Genomic DNA, 12,326 nt, shown 5'->3' on the forward strand with positions numbered 1-12,326 from the left:
TTTAATTTAAAATTGGTTCAAAGGGACACCACTACATTTAAAAAAAAAAAATCACAATTCTTTCCGCACCTACTATAGTTATAAGTAATGCTTAAGATTACACATAACTGAAAGAATTTGTCAAAAAACTATTTTCCTCCCCCCCCCCCGACCAGTTTGTTTAATTTGCGCATTGGCACCAATGTTTGATGCATAGTCAGTTCCACTGTTCCCCTATGTAGTCTGTCAGTTTCACCTCACTGAAGAGGCATCTATAGTAGCAAAGGAGCAGGAAGCCCCTGAAAAGTAGTTTTTATTTTTTCTTCACATACTGTACTAGTTGGGGGCTCTTTCAAAAACTTGACCAAGTTCATTAAAAAATTCTTTATGTACAAGTGCCTGCCTAATGTAATTGATGAAGACTGGGGGGCATGCTTTGTAGCAAGTCTTCTACCATAAGAAACAAACAATTGAAGAGTCAGCATGATATAGCACTGATAGCAAATGCAAAGAAGAAATCAACAAATGTTGTATAATTATATTAACAGGAAATAATAAGCATAGTATATCTTGCAATAAGCAAGCATACAGGTACTGTTAATCACAACAGCAGCACACACAGGCACACAACACGCACAAAAATCACAATTTTTTAATCCATTTCATTTGCACAAACCTGATTATAACAAAGCAAAAAGTTAATTTGGGCAGGGCAGAAAAAACATATTGCCAACACCCTACCTTTCTTTTTGCCTGTGAAATACCCTAAAAGTCAGGGAAAACAGACTATTCATAAAGTGTCTTCCATTAAAACCATTTGATTTTACCAATAATAAAACAACAATTTTTAAAAAAAACTATTTATTCAAGTATTCTAAACAAACAGGCAGGCAATGACACTAGGCACACACAGCAAAAATTACATTAAACTTAATTTTTTTCATTTAACATTTAAAATCTGATAAATTAAAAACGGATTTAAACTATTCCCCTCCCTGCCACTCCCACAAAGATAAAAATTGTGTCAAGCTTCTTCCATACAAGTTTATGTTTTAAATCATCACAGTGGCATCTCATACACTGTACTAAGTGGAACAGCAGCCTTCTTTATAATCAAATAGATAGAATTGTAAAAACATGCTGAAGAACTGAAGCACCATATTGGCTAAATGAATATTCTTACCTGAGTTATAAGATCATAATATGGGTAATAACTTATTAAGCAAATACCTGTTTGGCATGTTAAATACCCAAGAAGAGTAAAAAAAATTAAAAATATTTTTAATCAAGTTGTATTACAGTAATTTGAAATCTCAAAACAACAGGATCTGTGAAAGTCTAGAACACATAGCCCCTCATGGTGTTAGCATTTTAAACCACCTTTATTCTGGAAACAGGTCTCTGAAATTGTGACAGCTCAGAATGAATTCTGTCTTCTCAAAAGACTTTTTCATGGTGGTTTTGTTTTTTGTTAAAAATCAGAGACTAATTTCAAAGAGGTTTTACCTGAGAAAGATATCGTCTATAATCTTGTCGAAGTTCCTCCTTTAGCTTATGTTTCTTTCTTTCATATTCATCTCCAAGAGGCAAACTCAAGCCATATTCATCTGTAAAGTTTAATACAATGCTTATTCACCTTCTATTAATACAAAACAGTACAAATAGGAGTTGTGTTCCTTGCTGGAAAAGATATTTTGGGCTTTTTACCAGGTAACACAAAGGGAAAAAAATGAATTATTCAAACAGTAATCATGTTAAATTATGAAAAGTAAACTGCACATTATCTTATCTTTAAAAACAATCACGCAGAAAGCATTATGAAAATGTAGTGCCTGTTTTTTTCTAATTATAAAGAGTTTTCCCCCTTTTGGTCCTTGTATTTCATTGCCTTAGAAGCAAATTTACCGCAATCTGAACTCAAAAGCATAGGTTTGCAAACATTTCTAAACAGCAATATTTTACATTACTGCGTGCAATCTCTATAATCAATATTTAATCTTGAAGCAAATCACTTCTCTTCAGGACAAATGTTAGTGTAGAAACAAAAGAATTTATTACCTGATATTTCACACTGTGCTTGTTAAGCAATATCAAATGCTTCAGAGAATGTATTTTATAACATTCTACTTGTTTAGTATGAAACTCATATATACCTGCATCAATACAATTTTGAAGAGACTCATGGCCACAAGAAGCAATGCTGTTTCTTCATTCAGCCTTTCTACTCTAAAGTTCTGAATTCTCTCTCACATCACTTAGACTATCAAATATGCTGTGACAGAGATTCATATTTAGCCCTGCTTCAAGACTGTTTTAGGATTTTGAAATTGTTACACACTAAAATATATTTGCTACACAGATTACTGTCCTCTGAAATCAAAACTGATTTTGAGAAATTAGAAACAAATATCTTTTTGCCTCAAAAGACTAATCATTATTTCACTTGGCATCTGAAGAAAAAGAAGAGAGAATGGCACAAAGTTAAACTAACAGGACAAGAAACACCAAGACCTAGAACCAAATTTTGAAGGCTTAACATTTTTATCTTCTCAGTCCATATATTTATTTATTGAGCTGAATATAATCATTCTCCTGTAAACAAAGCTTTTTATTTTCTTCCCCAGCACTATATCATTTATCATCCTTTAGTTACAATGGGGAGGGGATGGAAGATTGTTGTAAAGTATCGTTGCCAGTGATAACCTTGAAAGTATTTCGACTTCAGCATGGTCTAATTGGAGTGAGCCAGCAGACTAGAAGCAAGAAATTTTAAAATTTTATTCCCAGGTCTGTTCCTGATTTACTGTGTGGGTTTAGGCAAATCTGTTTGCCTAATTTCCATCACTTCAGTTACACCTAGTGAGGATTAGTTAACATCTATATAGTGTGTTGATACATGAAGCACTATGTAAATGTTAAGAATCGCTAATCCTGGAGTACTTTAGATGGCTGATAACTCATTTTTTCATTACTATCTTTACAAAGAAAGAGCAAGAAAAAAATGGCATAATGAAAGGATGCACATGATTGTCTTATGACAGTTCCAGCTGAGCCAGGTTAGGGCATAACCAATCCAGTCATAATTTGTGAGCCAATCTGCCACCTGTTAAGTATGGACTCAGAAAGAGAAGAATATCAGAACACATTTTTGTGTTTGTTATTTTCTTACTGGCATTTATAGATTTCAGTTGATGGCTGACAGAGGAGAGCTGCACAGGTGAGCTTCCATCCATAGCTGCTGGCTATTAGGAGCCATTCTGGTTCAGTTTTTATAAAATGTGGGACAGATTGGAGAGAATAAGGTAAGAGTAAGTGTTTTTTATTTAAGAAATTTTACCTCTACTCTTTTTTTTAAAAGCTACACTCTTTTTAAAGCTATTCTAACCATAGTTTCCATAGAAACAACAGCCAACCAGAGAGGAATTTCAGCTGCCTGCTGTTGATTTAGATTCCTAGGGAATTTAACGTTGAATCAGCCTTTAAAAAAAAAAAAAAAAACAGAAATGCCACAAGTAACTAGCAGCTTAGAGTAAAAAACCGAGACCTGGAAATGCCAATTTAAGAAAAAAAAGTCTATGGAATCTGGGCCTAATTCTGTTCTCACTTACAGCAGTAAATCCTCTGAAGCCAATGAAATGTCATTAGTGTAAAACGAGTGAGAAATCATAAATCTGGTCTTTTGTCCCTAAGTCTAAGGTACTGGGGCGGGAAGGTATTTAAAGTTTCATTTTATTTGTTAAAATGATATTTTGCATTATCCATCCAGAAAAACTCTGAAGAAAACATAATCACAACTGGATATTGACCTAGGAGTTTACTACTGTTATTAATAGTTGTAGTGAGGGCCTATGCAAGGGCAGGGTGGACAGATACTCTGAAAAGAATGGTTTTGGATAGGTTTAGAACTCTTTCTTTTTACAGCAACTTGGGCTCTGAGAGGGGCTAGGGGAGCAAAAATACTAAAACTATGTTTCTACTAATTTTGTGGATAGTCCTACTTTGAGTCATAGCCTTGCTCTTTCACTTTTGTTGGTATTATGTATACGGTTACTCAATATATTGTTAAAAGTCTTCTTTGTATGCAGTGGACAAACTTTGAACTAATAAAGGCAGTAATTAAAAAAAAAAGTTTAAAATGTCACATCTTCAAGTGTATTTATTTAAATAAACTTTTACAAATATATTTTACTACTTTATATGTTATTTTTGAAATTATTAAAGCATGATTGTACTGAATAACTTCATTTTCCAAGTGACTGACAACACACTGCTAAATGCTCAAAAAAGCAAAAAGGAAAACCCCCACATCTGGCCTCTATTGCAATTTAAAGCAGCCTCAGGGTTGTTCTAAATCACATCAACTTATAATGGCCCCGCAGGCCATGTATCACCCTCACGGGACGGGGATGCATAGCATAGAGTTGATTATGTCAGCTGTATGGTAGCTGGCGTTTAAGGCAGTTTTCAGGCCACTAATCTATATTATTTAATTTTGTTTAAACAAAGTGAATACATTTTGTTACCAATCTGAGGGACTGTTTTCAGAAATAGGCACTTCAGGTCATGTGGTGTTACAGAGCTCACTACTTCTGTGCCTCATAATCTGCATGAAGCATGACAATGACAATAGCAATGACACACACTATGTTATAACTTATTCCTTTATGACATCATGCAAATATTTCTGATAAGAAGTTACATGTGAGGTGGTCAATTCCTCTAAGCTCTGGCATTATTTCACTTTCATTCTCTGGACTGGAAGCATTTCTGGTCCCCTACGAAGACTCCCCACTTCTTTTTAGTCTCCTTGCTTTTATGATCACCCCTGGAATTATAACCTCCTACAGAGAGTGTCCTCACGCTAGGTCTTCCCTCTATTCCATCACAGACCACATACAGGGACTCAGAGTCCCTGTCATGGCAGAGAAGATTCTCATCACCTCTTTGGATTACTTCTGCTAAAGGATGGACTTTGTCTTAACAATGAATCAGGAGGCTGAGTTTCCTTTTAATTGAATTAATGTATGTAACCATCCACTTTAACAAGAGTATGATTATACTATCCATTTCAGTATCTAGAATGTGAGTAATTTGATGTGCATAATTCAATTTTTTAAAATATTTTATTAAAATTTAGTTAATTTTTAATTATCTGTTGGGAGTAGGGGGTTAGGATGGGACAAAACATCACCAAGCCACAAAAATTAGTTCCCAATATCACAGTGTATGGCCCAGCTGTTGACCACAAAAAGATAGATTTTGATCTACACGTAAGTCCAGATCAACTTTATTGTTCTCCATTTTTAAACCAGAAGTACTGGCATGATTCTCAGTGGAGTTATTCCAAATTTACTTGGGTAAAAGAAAGATCAGAATCTGGCCCAAACAATCTGTTATGCCACATACAGAGGTGACAATAATATCATATGCAGACCTTGTTTTCAGTCCACTGTCTTTGTGAGCATTTTTCTCTATCATGCATAAATATAACTTCTGATCATGCTGAAACATGTAATTATTAAACAAACAATTACTGAGTTGTACCTTTTTACCCCACTACTTACTTGGACTGCATTCTTTTTCTGACATAAGAAATAGTTATTGTGTCACTGGCATTATTTTCATATTGTTACTGTAACCAATCTATAGACATTTAGGAATTTCACTGTTATGACTATACCACACCATCGTCATTAGCAGCTTCGTGGCAACAGAGGAAACATACTTCAGATGCACCTTTACCAAACACTCAAGACCCTACTACTTAAACTAAATAAAATCTTTACTAGCTCTTATCAGTACAATGCCCTCTGACAGTTGAACAGTTCTTAATCTATCCAGTGGATGGAATGGATACATGTATTAGTCAGTTCATTACAGCACATTAATAACTAATATATCTAGTGAAACTGAAGGGGCCTTGTCACAGTCATTGTGGGGAGGGGAGAAGAGTAAAATAATGAGTCCACCAGTACTCTATATTTTATGTTTCTACAGTTAAATCAATAAAACACTAATGACTATTGTAAACTAACTTATTGATCAACAACAAAAATGGCAAAAAATCTGAGACACATACTTATTCATGGGTTGTCTTCTACCCAAGTTTACCTTTGATGACTTCTGCTAGCAAGCAACACTTAATTGTCATTTTAGGTCATTCGTAGTGATGTCATTTCATACAGGGTAACATTAATGACAATAATACATAGTCCTCTGTTTTAAAATGTAGGCAAGATATTATGTTTTTGGTTTTTTAACCTCACTTTTAACACTATAATTAATGTAAAGTCAACGCATGATTAAACAGACCATACTTTTATGTTCAACCCCTCCTGCGTGAAATTCTGGCCCTACTGAAATCAAAGGGAGTTTTGCCATTGATTTCAAAGGGTCCAGGATTCCACATTTTTTTTTTTCGAAATTATCATTCATTCAAGCACACTTCTGGAGTCATCACAATTTGCTTGTGAGTTATTTTTTTCAGTGCTGAAATTGTCACAGTACCTATAAGAAATTAAATTTAAATAGTTTATTCACTAGTTAACATTACAATCAAGAGCTGGGGAGAGACTTGTACACTGAACACAGTCCTTCCTCGTCTCTACTTTTTTTGTATGTGTTATCTCATACTTGTCTGTCATGTCTATTATTTAGATTATAAAATCCTCAGAGCAAGGGGCTGTCTTAAGTGTTTTCTGTTAAGCGTCTAGTACACCTGTGAGCATTACAAAAGCACTTATATTCTGAACACAGGAGTGAAATGAGAGTACTGCTCTTGCATCTACAATACACTTTAAAAACATCAATCCTCACAACACCTTTGAGATGAAGGTAAATAAGTATCACTAACCTCATTTTATGGATTGGAAAACTGAGGGAGAGAGAGGTGAAGTGATTTCCAAAGCCACAAAATAGAGTTGGTGCTATAGCCAGGATTAGAAATACACATTCATATAATACATGGTATTTGAAATAAACACCATTACTTTTCGATACTAAATATAGGTTTCATTTAGGGAACTTAACTTACCTTTAGAAATTAACAAGACCAGTTTACCTGGTTACATCTGGCACTACCTCCTTTACCATCATCTTGACAGATACCTATGCCCTGATGCCTCCACTGCACGTTACACTGTGGTGGCCCTAAAGGGTAGAACTCATTCCACATGGATCTCCTCCCAAGTTCATAAGCCCATACTTTTAAAAAATCCCTTTATCTAGGTGGTTTTGGTACTATATGCCATAAAGTTTTAATTGTTTACCCATTTAAATCATTGCCATTATTAATTATTTCTGCAACACCATGAAAAGGGGCACTTCAGAAATATTATTTATTTCATCTTGAAATTAAAAATATCCTTGGGGCTTTTTGGTCTTATCAAGTCCTTACATTCTTTAAAAACACACACCGACGAAATTTCCACTGACAGCAGTGCCATCTGCTGTTTCAGCTGACATTATTAACATGCATCACTGAATAAGAACTTTTTTCTCTCTATTTTAAAGAAGCAATTTTACATCTGATTTTACTCAAACAAAAATTAGAAAATGCTAATGGCAGCATTATTGTTTCCCTGAAAGGAGGTGAAGAAAGGACATCTCCACATTCTTGACAGGGGTTTGAGGGTGTCCTCCAACTTTCCATGCTTATTCACAGTCTAAATCTCTCAGCCCATCTGATGTTGTATTTACAGGAGAGTGCACAGCACAAACCATCAGTGCCACTAGGCCCAGTTCACAATTCAGTTACAACCATGTTTTTGTAACCAATTTGTGACACTTCCTTGACCACAATTTACAACAAACATGGTTTGAGTTTTGACCATTCTTCAGCTTTTTTCTTTCAAAGTAGTGGGTGAACAATTGTAATTGTAATGTAGTACCCAACATACTGCCTAACCTTGTTTGTTACATTCTGGGGTAACCAGAGCAGCTGCTATGTAGCACTTCAGCAAGGGATATGACTGTCCAAAAGAAAAACACAAAGAGCAACATCAGCAGCACAGATGGCAATGTACTTTGAGATCTCTTACCACAGGCAAGGTTAGGGGGTCCATACACAATGCAAAAAGAAAGTGTTCTGAACCAATCTCAGAAACACAGTCACATGCAAAATAAGGCATCTGGCAAGGGTGAAACTGTTAGCTGCAATGTTTAGTAACTTAGTGTTAACCCGATGGTGTGCACACACAAACCACAGCCAAAATTTTCACACTCAACTGCCCAAATGTAAGCTTTTACACAAATAGCCTGATATTTCAAAGATGATGAACATCCTCAGCTGTCATTATCTTCAATTAAAGTTGTAGGCACCTGACACCTTTGAGAATCAAGCCGTTTATTTAAGAGCCTACATATTGACTTAAGAGCAGTTTGAAAGTCCCCCAAATTTGAAAGTCTTGTCCCATGTTTAAAGTTAACCATGTTACTAACTGGTTACAAAGTTAAAATTGTAATGTGGAAAGGGCATAATTGATCGTGGTAGGCTGGGGGGCAGTTATTTAAATAACATGAGGTATTGCTTGCTCCCAGAAATTCAACGTTTCCTTTGTTAGCAGTCCTTGCCAACCCAAAGAGTGAAACACTGTAGTTCCAAGTCTGACATACGTCTAGATGACCTTTGCCTTGTTAGGCTTCTCAGGAGATTTAGTCTATTTGTTTGAGTTCCTATCAGCCATACCATGGTGACAGGACAAAACCTTATCCCAAGAGGCTGACAGAAAAAGCATCTTGTTTCTCTAGCTCCAAGCACAGATGCAGAACTTCCGGCAGGAAGCTGAAGGGGCGATCCACCTGAAATGCTATCCCAATATACAGTTTTCTTCCAGCAACCCGGAAAACAATAAAGACAGACACAAACCCTCTCTCAAAGTCTGGCAAATGGACATTAGCTCAAGACACAAAAAGAGCTCTGTGTAAGCTTGAAAATTTGTCACTCTCACCAACAGAAGTTGACCCAATAAAAGATATTACTTCACCAGCTTGTTTCTATAAAAAAAACCTGAGTTAACCTTAACTTTGAGGATAAATGCAACCTCAAAAAACTCAAGATGTTTAAAAGGATATAAACACTAAGTCCCTGAATTATTGTGATGCTCCTATAATTAAGAGTCCAAAGAATTCATTTTTTCTAAGTTGTGCAAAGATCTCTAAGATAGCACTTCACTATCTACACCTAAAAATGATATGTATTAAAGACATATCATACCTAGAAAATAGTTCTGTTGACTGTTTGGTGGTATATTTTCTTTAGCCATAGAGATTAACACTTTGCTGGTCTCAGAAAGCTTCTCTGCACCTTTGCTCTGAAAAGAAAAAAATGTATGTCTTTGCAAGAATAGATAAGGGAAATAGCCATAACATACTTGAAATAACATTATTTAACTTTTGACTGCAAAAAAGGGTTTTGGTTATTTAATACATTTAATAGACAGTATATTTCACGGATATTAAAAAGTAGCTCCTGTATTAATGCAATAATTACTCTGCTACATTTGATCTCCAACAGCACTTCAAATTGATTATGTGGTCAAATTGACTCACAGGGATTTCATAGCCTATCCATGCTCTGTATTTTTCCCCCAAGAGATCTGATCCACCTTACTTGGCACCAAGACTAGTCATCTGCTAAATAAGTGGTTTTCAACTGTTTTTCCTTTTCGGACCCCTAAAAAATGTGAATGGAGGTGTGAACTCCTTTAGAAATCTTAGTCTGTGGAACCCCAGAGGTCCACGGGCCACAGATTGAAAACTACTGTGCTAAATGAGTATCTGGGCATTGTGGGTCAAGTCCAGACCAGTGTCTCCACTGTTCGCCCACACCCACCCAAACAGTTAAACAGGAATGACTCGTTCATCTCACCCCACTCCTTGGAGCTGCTCTGAACAGCAGTTAGGCACTAACTTTAGGGGAGGCAAAGATGAAAGCCTGCCTCCTCTCAGCACCCTGAAAATGAAGCTATTATAGAAAATCACGGGTACATAGTCATGCAAGAAAACACGAGGACCATGCAAGAGACACCAGGAAGAGGGAATAAGATTATAATGGGTGAAACAAGAAATAGGAAACACAGCAAAGAGACAAATTGAAGAGTGGCACAGGACAGCAGGCAGGGGAAGGGGAGGAATAAATACAGGATTGGTGAACTGCAAAAAAAGCGTATTCTAGAAGCAGGAACTCTAACTAACCTTCCCCCACCATCCCAGAAAAAGAGTCCCAGGTTAGGCGAACAGGAACCTAAAAATCAACTGCAGGCAGGATAATGGGATGCATGAGATGGAACGGAAAGTTTAATTAGAAGTAATCTACTTAACTTTAAAGTAGGGCTTGTGTTTGAGGTTCATTGGCTACCAATTCAATAAGCACCAAAAATTATTAGACTTGGTAACTGAAAGACAGTCAACAGCCCCACCCCAAACTAATTTTTGCATCCCCCTTTGAAAGTGAAAAGCAATGAATTCCCTCCATTTGAAATATTGCTTGAGGGAAGTGAGAGACAAACCCCTCCCACAAAGACTAAATTAAATCTTTGTCTCAGAACATGATTTGAGACACATTTAGCCAAGCATATTCGTTCAAGACTGCAGTCAATTAGTATTGAAATTTATCATGCTGATGTGTGGATTATTTCCGAGTGTTCTGCAGACAGTAGCTGTAACCTGTGTATTTGTAATTAAATACTACTAGTTAACAAAATGGAAGACTCTCTCTGATCACACATGTCATTTTGGACAATAAAAGTGCTTATAAACATTTTGAAATTTTACTTCAATTTCAACACTGCAATACTTGGGTTGGCAACATCCATAATGGAATGTTTATTTGTGAACAAAACAATCTCCAAACATACCCAAACCACAACCCACCCCCAAACATCTGACCAGATATGTTTTGCAGTGTGCCCTAGATATCAATATGCAGACTAGGTAGGATAGCAAATTCCAAAGTCTCAACCTGACTCAGAGGAAGTCTTACCAGCAACTCTTTCTCTTACATACTGAAGAAGGTAGGCAAGTCCCCAAGCCAGTTAGGGCTTTATAGGTCAGAACCAATAGGTGCACACATACAATGCTGACTAACCAAAACCTTCTTTTCATCAAGGGCATGATTCAGGATAGCTAGGACAGAGTCATAGAAATCATAGGAAAGCATAAAACTTTCTCCATGTAAGTACTCCCATTACTGAGCAAATTAAGGTGATCTGCAAGATTATCAGATCTTTATATCATTAGAATTAGGTGCATAGCACTCAAACAGGGCCAGGGGTATGCCAGCCCAAGTTTTTAAAGAGAACCTTCTTCCATATGTAGCCCCAGTCTCAAATCACATTATAAGCACCAGTGAAAAGCTAGCAAAGTTGTCAATAGGGGTAAGGCAAGTCTTTAGTTTTCTGACCCTTTCCAAAATATTAAGAACATAAGAACGGCCATACTGGGTCTACCAAAGGTCCATCAAACCCAGCATCCTGTCCTCTGACAGTGGCCAATGGCAGGTGCCCCGGGGGAATGAACAGACAGGTTATCATCAAATCATCCATGCCCTGTCACCCAATCTCAGCTTCTGGCAAACAGAGGCTAGGGACACCATTCCTGCCCATCCTAGCTAATAGCCATTGATGGACCTATCTTCCATGAATCTATCTAGTTCCCTTTTGAACCCCGCTATAGTATTGGCCTTCACAACACCCTCTGGCAAGGAGTTCCAGAGGTTGACAGAGCCTTGCGTGAAAAAATACTTTCTTGTGTTTGTTTTAAACCTGCTACCTATTAATTTCATTTGGTGGCTCCTTGTTCTTGTATTATGAGAAGAAGTAAATAACACTTCCTTATTTACTTTCTCTATACCAGTCATGATTTTAATAGACCTCTATCATATCCCCCCTTAGTCGCCTCTTTTCTAAGCTGAAAAGTCCCAGTCTTATTAATCTCTCCTCATACGGAAGCCGTTCTATACCCCTAATCATTTTTGTAGCCCTTTTCTGAACCTTTTCCAATTCCAATACATCTTTTTTGACATGGGGCGACCACATCTGCACACAGTATTCAAGATGTGGGGGTACCATGGATTCATATAGAAGCAATATGATATTTTCTGTCTTATTATCTATCCCTTTCTTGATGATTCCCAAATCCCTTTCTTGATGATTGTATGTGTTTGGAAACTTTTGAGCAATATTGGTGGAAAAACATATTTATTGGACATCCTCCCATAGGTACCTGCATGTTCCAGCTCATATCATCATTCAGATGCATTTCTAACAATGAATTCAGCCCTACTCTTGCAAACACATGCATGTGCATAATTTTATTCATGTGAGAAGGCCCACTGATGTCAATGAGAC

The 12,326-nt window shown here is 36.6% G+C and overlaps 1 protein-coding gene across 14 annotated transcripts in view; it reads right to left on the reverse strand.

Moving 5' to 3' along the window:
* CSPP1 (centrosome and spindle pole associated protein 1) overlaps positions 1-12,326 on the reverse strand; it is a 178,579-nt gene that overhangs the window by 154,880 nt on the left and 11,373 nt on the right. For 12 of the 14 annotated variants that reach the window (XM_073330932.1, XM_073330936.2, XM_073330945.2 and 9 more), the window contains 3 exons: positions 9,194-9,290; positions 1,486-1,586; positions 721-744 (listed from right to left, as the gene is read on the reverse strand). In XM_073330932.1, the coding sequence (XP_073187033.1) occupies positions 721-744; positions 1,486-1,586; positions 9,194-9,290 (222 nt within the window). The remainder of the gene's footprint in view (positions 1-720; positions 745-1,485; positions 1,587-9,193; positions 9,291-12,326) is intronic. The other 2 variants (XM_073330938.2, XM_073330947.2) reach the window with 1 other exon arrangement.

Source organism: Lepidochelys kempii, chromosome 2, assembly GCF_965140285.1.
Source record: "Lepidochelys kempii isolate rLepKem1 chromosome 2, rLepKem1.hap1, whole genome shotgun sequence".
Lineage (NCBI taxonomy): Eukaryota > Metazoa > Chordata > Testudines > Cheloniidae > Lepidochelys > Lepidochelys kempii.